Here is a 12,273-nt window from a genome sequence, read left to right as displayed (position 1 = left end):
CCACTATCATATCAGAGAACACAGTTCTTCCACTGCTCCACAGCTCAATGCTGGGGGGCTTTATACCCCTCTAGTCCATGCCTGACATTAGACATGTTGCCAATAGGTTCATATTTATCTGCTCTAGAGAGTCCTATTCTATTGGCAATACTACTCTACAGGCACTAGACAAACTGTGTGTGTGTGATTTTTATGCATTTAGAGTAGCTAGGGGTGCATTTAACAGCAGGGGTGTCCACAAACATTTGGAAATATAGTGAGCTTCAGACTTCAGCTAGAGGGCTGCTTACCCTGGCTATGGCAGTGTTGAGCGTTTCTGCTGTTACCATAGACTTTTACTGTAAAAGTGATAGAAACATCACGCAGATGAGGAGCAATGTGTGATGAAGGAGATCAGTCGCGAACAATAAGTGATCCGGAGCACGAGCATGGAGCGCCCGAGGCTAGACCACAGCTTCCTCTTGTTCACCAGCTGCTTCATATCAGGGGTTTTGTTTAGAAGCTGGGAAGCGTTGCATCTCCATATCAAAGCTTCTCCAGGGGTAACACCGAGGACATGGCCACCATCCATTTCAAGAATCTATGGTGGGTTTGGATTTTTAACCAGTTTTAGCTTGATTTAGCCCCTGCCAGCTCCCACCTGCTAGCTGGATTTTGATATTTTCATTTTTTCATATGCTCCAGCTCCTTTCCAAGACTGGTCAAATAAGATGACAAGCAGCAGAAGGATAAAAGAAAAAAATACGTAATCAGAGCAGAGCTCTTTTTTCCCAGAAAAAGGAAAACCAGTGTGTTTTTACTGTGAGGTAAAATAACAGGGTGGTAAATCAGTCAGTTAAACCACATTACACCATGTTACATTAAAAGATGGGTCAAAAAAGAGCCACCAACTATAAAGCATAAAGGTGTTCCAGCCATAAAGCCATAAAACTAGGTATTTCCAAACAGCACTTGGTTGTACTAATAAACTGCAGTATTATGAGTAAAAAACAGCGAGGTAACAGGGTGGTAAAAAGGCTTGCCGCATCTCAGCATTTTTGACCCCAATCAAAGCCACACACTCACTATAAATACATCAAATCATCTAAATACTGTATAAATACAATCTATGTCAACACAAAAACAGAAAATGATGGAAAACAGAAATAAACAGGATTAAAAACAGAGCCACCAACTATAAAGTATCAAGGTGCTCCAGCAGCCTAATAAAAACCAAGCTATTTTCAAACAGCGTTGATTGTACAGTATTTCTCCATATGACTGATTTTTTTATAATTTTCCCTGAAGTAATCTGCTGTGCAGTGAGTAAAATGCGTGTGTTTCATTATCATGCAAAATAACAGGGTGGTGAAAAGGCTTGTAAAATCGCATCTGAGCATTTTTCACCCAACCAAAACCACACACTTACTATTTATAATCAAACAACAACCACTTAAATACTCTACAAATACAATATATGTCAATTGTAAACAGAAAAATAGAAAATTATGGAAAACAGAAATAAACAGGAGTGAAAACGGAACCACCAACTATAAAGTATAAAGGTGCTCCAGCAGCCCTATAAAAACAAAATCACACACTTACTTTTTATAATCAAACAATAACCACTTAAATACTCTATAAATACAATATATGGCAATTATAACAGAAAAAAAAACTGAAATACAGAAAATGATGGAAAACAGAAATAAACAGGATTAAAAACAGAGCCACCAACTATAAAGTACCAAGGTGCTCCAGCAGCCTAATAAAAACCAAGCAATTTTCAAACAGCGTCGATTGTACAGTATTTCTCCATATGGCTGATTTTTAATCATTTTTCCTGAAGTAATCTGCAGTACAGTGAGTAAAAAACATGTGTTTCATTATAAGCTAAAGTAACAGGGTGGTAAAAAGACTTGTAAAGTCGCAACTAGGCCTTTTCCCCCAACAAAAGTCATAAGTTGACTATTTACCCCTCAAACAACTGCTTAAATACTCTACAAAGACAATCTATGGCAATTATAAACAGAAATATAGAAAATGATGGAAAACAGAAATAAACAGGATTAAAAACAGAGCCACCAACTATAAAGTATAAAGGTGCTCCAGCAGCCTAATAAATACCAAGCTATTTCCGTCACAAACGGCGTCGATTGTACAGTATTTCTCCATATGGCTGATTTTTAATCATTTTTCCTGAAGTAATCTGCAGTACAGTGAGTAAAAAACATGTATTTCATTATAAGCTAAAGTAACAGGGTGGTAAAAAGGCTTGTAAAATCGCAACTAGGCCTTTTCCCCCAACAAAAGTCATAAGTTGACTATTTACCCCTCAAACAATTGCTTAAATACTCTGTAAATGCTTACTATAGCAACTTTAGACAGAGCTGCCGATCATAAAGCACAGGTTTTCCAGCAGCATTCGTAAAAATAAAGCTATTTCCAAGCAGAACCGGTCAAATAAGATGACAAGCAGCAGAAGGATAAAGGAGCTGACCACGAGGTGCAGGGTCTTAGCCATTTCTAATCTTTAAAAAGAAGATATTCCAGTGCGTCACCGAAGACGCTACATGTAATCTGTTTTCGGTGGGGTTTATGGCCCGAGCCTAGCGTTTAGCTTTATCCCGCGCTTAAACTGGATCTCCCAAACATCTCCATAATTCAACAATGCTAGCACACGCTATTGCTAATCCCACTACGCTAATCTTTCTTTGTGCGGTGTCAGCTGTAACCCATTTCAGTCTCCGCAGCTTCACCCCAGCGACAGTGAGGAATCGCGAGTCATTAATGAATGCTAGCAAACACCAAAACATGTCAAAGCGAGGCCTGCACGCTTCGCTTTCTTGATGAGAACGCAGTGGCTTGGCGCTGCCGGTGCGATCTGTTAAAAAACGAAAGCGCCCAAAGAGCTGTGATCTGTTAAAATGAAAAATGAAAGTGTGACAGGTGTCTGTGCGCGAGTGTGCGCGAGTGTGAGAGTGTGTGTGTGTGTGTGTGTGTGTGTAGATCAAGGCTAAGGGCTCACTGGAAATAACCCGCTGACTATTATCGGTGCGCGAGGCAGCGAGGACACCCCACATGGGATGAAAATGAATCTGCCAGAGTCAATTCCGCTTCCCCCGACCATTTGAACAGCGCCGAGTGACAAAATGACTGGTGTCATGAGCTCAAGCCCCGGCGTCGCGGCTGAGGCCTTTGCGCAACCTTCAGGACGCCGTGCCGAACGGGCGCTGACAGCAACTATTTTCGCCCTGTCTGTCACGCTAATTAGAGCGAGTAGAGAGCATGATAGTGCTAATCATAGAGGGAGTTGTATGATAGTCATTTCCTGATTAGCCGCATTAGCAGTGAAGGCTTTGGTGAGAAGTTATCAACACCTGTGGCTGAGATGAGCGAAAGGTACGGCTTTATAAGAAGAAGAACAGCTCGGCTGTTTATCCGCTTGATCTGGAAGCGAAAACGGGAGAGCGCTAACCCGTCAATACGTCAAGGGAGATTTTCCTTGTATTTATTTCGGTAATTGTTTTCTATTGGATAGATTGATTTGGACAAAAGTATTTGGACACCTGCTTGTTCATTGTTTCTTCCAAAAAACGAAGACAACAAAGACAAGACATGGAATTTGGCTTCTGCTTGTATCCCATCTATGCAGTCAACACACATATACACTCGAGTGAAACACACGCAGTGGACAGTGAGCACACGTGCCCTGAGCGGTGGGCAGCCATTGCTGCGGTGCCCGGGGAGCAGAGAGGGTGAAGAGGCCTTGCTCAAGGGCCCAACAGTGGCAGCTTGCTGAGCCCGGGGATCGAACCCACAACCCTGTCATCAATAGCACGGAGCTCTAACCGCTGATCCACCACTGTTTACCCCGCCCATTTGCCATCTCATTTCCCTCATCTAATGTCCTCTAGTCTTTCCATCTGAAGTGTCTCCAAATTTGAATGTTGCTATGCTAATTCCTGTGCTAATAATGGTCATTTTTTTATTTCCCCTCAGAAATCAGATTTTAACCCCTTATTCTGCTCTAGCTTGAGAAGGCGGGTTAGGAAAAGATAGGGATGAAGTGACTGATAGACAGCCTTGGCTGGAAGAGGCCGGCTGTCCACAGGACCTGCATGGCTTCCTTTCTGCTCATTACATGGAGGAGCATTCCACTTTCCGAAAATCCGCTCTGCTTCTGCTATGTAAGCTCAATGAAGGCGGTCTGAGACACTGAGGCTTTGTCTGTGAGAAAGGGGGAGGGTCTACCTAATGAGTAGGTGAGTCTGGCTCCGCCTCTGCACAGAGTCTGGTTGCAGATTTGACAACATGGCCGACGGTTTTGGCTTCATTGCTATGGAACGGAAGGTTGGAACCACGACGTCCATGATTTCTACAGGCACCTAATAGCTCTCTAGTGGCTCTTTCTTCTAATTTCAGAGTTTCCTTTTATTTCGGCCCCTCCCCCTTTGTAATACGGTAATATGTATGAATAATTCGAGATAATATATCATCTATATTCTATTGATGGTACTTCTCTACAGGGACTAGACAAGCTGTGTTATGTATGCCTTTGCACATCTGCATAAAGTAGCATATTGCATTTACTAGAAGAGGTGTCCACAAACATTTGGACTTATAATATATGCAGAACTCTAAGCCTTTGTTGTTTTGCTTAGTGATTCAACCCTGTTTTTTGAGGTTCCTCCATTTCCATGCTCTTTTCTTAAATGGGAGATCGAGGAGCTAAACACAGTGGTTTTTAATACCCCCGGGCTCTGGCAATAATGCTCACTTGGAGCACTCATGGCTTGTCTTCAAAAGCCAATCATTCTATAGATGATAGAAGCATGACACGCACTGCAGACGCCGCCTTTTAAATAACCTAATCCTCTACTACTATCCTTCCAGCCTGCTGAGGAAATTGTGTTCTCGTGAAGAATAAAGTGCTTTATTTTCCTCCGCTTTGAGCCTCGCAGCTCGTTCAGCGTGGGAGAAACGTAATGACTTAGCAAACGCTAAACTACACTGCCATGAAAACATTTGGTCAAATATTCATTCCGCCTACTTCGGCCCAGACTGTTCTGTGATTAATTGCGCCGACCCGTGCCATTAGCTTGTCATGAATTTGGTTTTGTGTATACACATTAATGGAGATTGTGCCACCATGGTCCATGTCACTTACACTAGCTTTTGGAGGTTCCTCAATATGAAACTGAGGAGGAACCTCCTAAAGTTCCTCTAAGAGACCTGCTGATATTGAGGGAAGATCTAGTCTTAATGCAATGCCTATAAGAAAGTTGAAGAATTCTGAAGTTCATTGTTTTGGAAGCCATTGGAGACGTTGTGGTTTTGGACCATCTAAAGTTTAAGACCCTTTAGGAACTTTTGGAGGTTCTTCAATCTGAAACTGTGGAGGAACCTTCTAAGGTGCTTTAAGGAACCTTCCGGAAAAGGTCTTTAGAAGAAAAAGGTTCCTCAAAGCACTTCCTCCAAGTTCCTCCACAGTTTCAAACTGAAGTTCCTCAAGGATTTTATATTTTAACCATGTAGAAGAGCATTACAGCAGTCCAAATGGCTGGAGATCGAATTGTGAAGAACGTTCCAGCAACAGATTAAGCTAGGATTGCTCTGTTTTATCTTCTGAGTAGGCACTGAATGAAAGAGTCCAATCCAGGAAGACGCCCAGATGCTGGACCAGGGGGGACTAAGACACTGCTATACCATCAATGTGGCTGTGTGAGCAATCAGCTCAATCAGCTGGTTCAATCAACTCTAAATCATCGCACAGGGTGAAGAAAGCCCCTTTTGCAAGTGACAAGACTCCAGCTTTTCTTCCACAGTGGTCCTGAACCATCTTTAACTGGTCCTTGATCCATAGCTTATTTGATAGCACCTCAAAACTGTCACTGCCCCAGAGAAGGACAGCCTGACGGTGATTAAGTCCTAGTGCAGGATCTGAGAGTTTCAGACGGGCAGAAAGCCTCGCTATGTGCGGTGGCGGAGGCCTCTCCCCACAGGGGACGTTTGTCTTTATTATCGGAACAGCAGGAACAGCTTTAAGGAGCCTGACAGTGGCGGTGCAGCACTGTGATGAACTCCAAGTCACAACACTTACAAGCTAATGGCGAGACATCAGATCAGGTCTCTGCTCCTCACAGCGCATCAGACCAACCAGTTTGAATGCGGCATCTTGACAGCACTGTTCACCAGCATCGCAAATAAAAACCTCAGAGACAAAAGGGCAGCTCAATCGAGCTACCCGAGCCCCGCCCATACTGTGTCCAGGCAGGTGGAGGTCTGCACTGCCTAAAATTATATCTTCAACCCTATTCGGACGGTGGGTCGTTCAAATCTGTGGCAAACCTCAAATGTGCCAAATCCAGAACCAAAGGACTCTGCAAAGGCGCAACTCCTCTGGCAGATTTAGGCACGGCATTAGCGTAGCCTGTAGCCTACACATGTGTTATGAACATGTAGCTGCCAAACTGTGCTAGGGATGGCGGTCCTGGCATGGATCGAGTATCGGCTGTAATCCTAATCCAGCTCCGAGTCTTTGTTTTAACCACAGCGTTCAGAGCGCCATCTGGTGTCCTCAAGGCGGCATTACTGGACAGCAGTGACTGCAGCTGTGTGAACGTTCTCAGAAGGTAAATAAAGGAGTTGAGGTTCTGCAGCAGTGTGGAGCTATTGAAAACAGACCATAATATATGACCCTTTATAAAACTCTGAAACACTGAAACGCTCCGTTTTACCAGCGGGAGAACCGCACAACCGTTTGCTCGCCTTTATCTGCTTTTAAACCAGCACTGAAGAATCCATTCAGAACCGAGTGGAGGCTAATGCTAATGCTAATACACACACACACATACACGCTATAGAAACCCCAATGACACACAGACACAGCACATTCACCCACTATAAACCAGTTATGCACACCAACAGACCAATAACCACCACAGATACCAGTCCAGAGTGTGTACCACTACACACTCATACACACACACACACAGGAGGTGATCAGACTGCTGTGTTGTAAAGGAGCTGGGAGCTGATTGGTCAGATATGAAACACTATAGAATTTAAAACAGTTGTTTAAAACGTTACTCCTAACAAAGTAGATCAGATTAGAATTTAGTCTGATTACAGGATCTAGTACTAAAATAGTGATTTTTCTGGGGTTTACTGTTTAAGATTAGCCCAGCTTAACCTAAATTGTGGGGCTGTGTTACTTATAGAAACACAAAGATCAGATCGGATCGGATCAGATCAGATTGGATCAGTATCAAACCGACAGTCAGCATTAAGAGACTCGGATCGGATCGGGGGGGAGGTCCCCATGTAAAACTAACCCCATTCAAATAGGGCTCTATTTTAGCCTTTAGCTAACATTGGCTAGAGCTTATCCGCAGCACGGATCGGTCAATCCGGAATGGGATCAAACGGAACTCACCGGAAGGTCATCTGGAAGACTTGGCCCAGGTTGACCTGTTGGGTCTTGTTGTTGTAGCCGTGCAGCATCTCGCTGAAGAGCGTGTCGTTGAAGCGGGTGTCTTGGCGTGGGCACTTGGGCCCATCGCAGTTATCGGCCAGGAGAAGGCAAGAGCGGCCATCTGCTGCCAGCTTGTACTCCTGCACACACCTGAGCACCCATGAACACACACACACACACATATATACACACACACAGACACACAAACGGACGCATGGAGAGAGGCGACAGATGCCAGAGTGAGTAGAGACATCCTGGCACACTGGAAACACACAGCCAGCATGGTGTGGGACTACAGATCAGACACTTTTTCACATGTAGCAAGAGTCATAATACTGATATTGCTACATGACAGCTAATGCTTACTGTACATCAGATAGACTTCAGCAAGCTACACCGAAGGAAGGCGGTCTATAGCAGTCACAATAACTTTGGGCTCGTCAAAGCAAGCTGAGAAGGGAAAGCTCTGTGGTGTTTCAGTGGGTATTAGCTGAAGAACAGGTAACTGCATCGTAACCTACAGTAATGCCCTGCTGAAAAATCCAGCTCAACACCAGCTTCTGCTGGTGATCCCAGCTGATCCTTGATGGTCAAGGTGGTTGAAAAGCAGCTCATCCAGGCCGAAAAACATACCATACACAGCTTATATGACTTGCTTATATGAGCTTGATGCTTTAGCTGGTCTATCATTGTGACCCGAAGCTGGCCATACTGATGACCAAGCATGGTAAACAAACTGAACTTGCTAATACCATTCAGCTACACTCTTAAAAACGACTTGTGCGGTTCTTTAAGACGCTGCAGTCTAAGGACATCAATGCTGTGCACAGTAGCATTAGCTCACATGGAGCAATATTAGTATTATGATTTTCTTTTTACCACAGAACCAGAAAACCCCGTTCATTTCTGCCATCGAAAATCCAGCTTAGACCCAGAGTGCCAAATATGGGCTTAACAGCGACAGTCAGGGGTCTAATGCACTTTTTAAAATGTTCAAATTTTAAAGAAGCCAAATCCCTACATCTTTCATTGTTTATTAAGAATGAAAACAATTAGAAGTAAAAAAGAAATAAATCAAAAATAATATACATTTAAAATGTAATGTATATATATATAAATAAAATAAAATATTTATTATATTTATTAAAAAACAAAACAAAACAAACAAACAAACTATATATATATATATATATATATATATATATATATATATATATATACATATATTAAAGAATAATAAAAAAATGACCAAATTTCAGAGCTGTAGGTAGTTCCATATTTTAAGAAATAAATCAAATCAAATAAAATAAATATATACATAATATTAATAATTATTTTTAAAAATATATATATATTAACTAGGTCTAAAAATGTGACTTTTAAATTAATATATTCATATATTTCATATTTTATAAAGTTTTATTCATAAACAACCGAATAAACCTGATTTTTCTTTTTTCTCCTGGTCATTCCCATAAAACCTGAAGTAATGAAGTGATCTGAAGTGATCCTAAACTTGTGAACGGTTGCCTGTATGTGTCTGCGCTCCATTGTGTTGGTTTCTGCCTGTGTTCATGATGTGTTTGCCCTCTCACCCGCAGAACATCAGCACGTTGCTGGACGTGGGATCGTCCGGCAGGGGCACAAGCTGCTGGAGGCAGAGCTGCTCACATCCACCGTTAAAACCGTCCGTACAGTCCGTGCCCAGCGAGTAGTCATAGCAACCTGAGCCATCTTTCATAGGCCGCAAACCTTCAGGGCACTGTGGAGAGACGGAAAGGGAGAGAGAGCGGGAGAGAATGAGAAAGAATGCGCGAGAGGGGTCAACATCTTTGCGCCGGTCCAAGCTTTCTGTTACCAGGTAACCGTAAAAGCAGCAAAGGGTAGGAACCTTTGTTAGAGGGCACACATTCCCGTCAGGTTACCCTAATGAGGCTGACTAAGGTCTCTTGCCTCTGAGAAGAAAGTGAAAGTAATAGGAAAGAAAAAAATCTATAATTAAATATCCCACTGCCTCTTACACCAGAGGCAGCAAACATATGGGCCGCGGGCCAGAACCGGCCCAATATAGGTCCGAATCCGGCCTGCCAGACAACTGTGATGTTTTAATGGTGTTCATTCGCCTGCTAAAAGAAACCCTAGGCACATCACAAACACAGCAGCAGAACTCACTCATACAGCAAATTACCATTAAGCTTGTGGACACTGTGTGTCCAAATGTTTGTGGACACCCTTTCTAATGAATGCATTCAGCTACTTTAAGTTGCATTCATTGCTGACACAGATGGGCAGCTGGCTAGTCCTTATAAAAACAGGTACTGGCAGTAAAATAGGACTCTCTGTAGCAGATAAACATCATGAGCCCCCCAGCAGCATCGAGCTGTGCTCTCTGGAAGGATGGTTGGTGCTCCACCCAATACTTCTGTGATGAGTTGGGGAGTTGCGGATGAGATGCCCCTCTCGCCCACGGCATTAGGCCGGATTCTCTACAGGGACTAGACAAGGTGTGTGTTTGTGCATTTGCACACCTGTGTCAGCAATGGGTGCAACTTTATTTCCTTGCTATCTTGAGACTTGACTGCTTGACTATTGCACTCTACTCTTACCTGGCCTTCCCTGACCCTACCAACCGATCCAGCACCAGGACCACTTGGGCTGGTTAATGGGCTGATTAGCTTGACTAGCTGTGTTGGGAGCTGGTTAAGCACTAAAATATGCAGGGCATGGGGTCCTCCAGGACCAGGGGTGGGCACCACTACTGCTCTACTGCTCTTTGATTAGTTGCCTACATGGGATTAAAACCCAGAGCTTCTTCTTGACAGTAGGCAGTATTGGAAACAAACCAATGTACTTAACAGCTCAGCTCTCTACTTCAACTCTCCATTAAAGCCACCATGCACCAGGCATCGGATGCAGATGAAGAACCAAGAGGGTCATATCAGTCACCATCATATGCTTCCAAAAGTTACATTGCCTTGACTAAGACTACTCACCCAGCCAATATGCTCATGTGGGGCTCACATGGGTGGAACGTGGGCTAGGTATTCCCAAATGGGCCTCATCATTACAGCCCACCATGATCTCACATGGGTCCCATCTAGGCCCTCTATGCAGTGTACAACCCAGATGTGGCCCATGTTTAACTCCTCCTTGGCACATTGCCAACCCTGGTGGGCAACCGGACCCTGAAGACAAACCCATACAGACCCCACATAGACATGCTAGCTGGGAAAAGTCTTGATCTTGACTCAGTCCCAGTTTTACCGCTAGTGTGTGGTGCTAGCATGAGGGTCAAGGCCACTCCTATAGGCTGCTTTTCGAAATACTTGTAGGACGCTTCATGCTCAGTAGACAGATGATGTTGTAGTATGTGATATAAGACATCTCATTTGCATAGTATAATTCAATGACTGGCTGCCAAAGGAGCACTCTAAGCAAAGTTCATAATTTAATAAGTGATATATACAGTGCTACAGGAATTTGGCCAGATCCTCTGGAGCTGAAAACCCCATACCCAGAAGTGAATTAGCAGTTATGTGCCAAGGTGTTTTGGGATGTGCCACCCGAACCAGCCAGATTAAACCCTTCAGTGTAAAAGTTTTGTCCCTACAACACACCAGTGCTCGGATGATATGATGATGGCAGCTGTGGGAGTTTAGTTCTTTCCTAATATAACTTCAGAGAGACCTTCAAGTGCTTGTGTAGAGTCCCCGCCATCTCCCCAAACCACCAAGACACATTGTTCTGTCATCAATCAAAGTCCAAAATTCGCCACTACTTCAAAAGACACGTCCCAACTAACATTTCCTTCAAAGAAAGCACAGGCCTTTTTTTTGCCTAACAAAAGACTGCCGTCCAAAAAATGCCTCAATCGCCCATTCTACTGCTGCCGAAAAACTATTTGCACCCTCTATTGAGAACCTATTCGCACCCTGTCAGATTTATCAACCGGTCTGGGGCTAATGCATCCTAACCACATGGGGGAGGTGTGGAGTTAGGGTGAGTACTGACTGCTAAACATGGGATTATGGTGATTGTGGCAGTATTGGATTCATAAGCCTAATTAATACAATTCAATTAACTGATTTAAGCTTCTGATTAATTGCTTAATCCAAACACACATTACATCTCATGAAAGCCAAGGAATACCAGCTTAAGCTAGTCCAGGGGATATAACCAGCAACCTTCCAGTCCCAGCCTGCTTTTCTAACCTTTTGCCCAGGCCTGCTCCCAGTAGGACATGAGCATGCCTTACTGGGACCAGCTGAAACAACCTATTCCCAATTTCCCATCAGCATCACTGAGCTCGCAAATGAAGCCAGGCCCAGTTCTGGCCCACACTTACCACTAATCCATCTCATGTACCATAGTTGAATAGTAGTAATGGCTTTGTCCAAAGCTGGGTGCTGGAACACACTGGGCCAAGACGGGCCAAGTTCTGGCCCGGAAGGAACTGTTATGCGAACATTTGACATGCTAAGCTGCATTTAGGCCACATGTGGCCAAAGTTTAAATGGCATAACTAACCTTAAATGTGGTCGGTTGATACGTTTGGGTCAGTTTTGGCTTCAGTTCAGTGGATATGGCTTTAAAGCAGCATTATGCGAAACCTGTCCCCTTCAGTTGGGGTATGTAAGCACTAAGTTGTATTCATGCTTTGAGCCACACCTAAAGGATACTTTACAAATGCATTTGGTGACATGCCTGCGGGTAGAGAAGCATGTGGACTGAGGCGGTTGAGTAATACTACAGGATACTACACTGATATGGTTTTGCAAACAAAACAAAAGTTACATACTGCTGCTTTAACTGACACA

General features: G+C 43.6%; 1 protein-coding gene across 3 annotated transcripts in view; it reads right to left on the bottom strand.

Annotated features, from left to right (window-relative positions):
• Nucleotides 1-12,273, bottom strand: part of LOC140573633 (astrotactin-2-like) — a 789,110-nt gene that overhangs the window by 172,506 nt on the left and 604,331 nt on the right. For all 3 annotated transcript variants that reach the window (XM_072693130.1, XM_072693216.1, XM_072693294.1), the window contains 2 exons: nt 9,052-9,218; nt 7,418-7,606 (listed from right to left, as the gene is read on the bottom strand). In XM_072693130.1, the coding sequence (XP_072549231.1) occupies nt 7,418-7,606; nt 9,052-9,218 (356 nt within the window). The remainder of the gene's footprint in view (nt 1-7,417; nt 7,607-9,051; nt 9,219-12,273) is intronic.

Source organism: Salminus brasiliensis, chromosome 1 (genome assembly GCF_030463535.1).
Source record: "Salminus brasiliensis chromosome 1, fSalBra1.hap2, whole genome shotgun sequence".
Taxonomy (NCBI): domain Eukaryota; kingdom Metazoa; phylum Chordata; class Actinopteri; order Characiformes; family Bryconidae; genus Salminus; species Salminus brasiliensis.
Note: the sequence above shows the minus strand (reverse complement) of the source record. Positions and strands in the feature narration are given on the sequence as shown.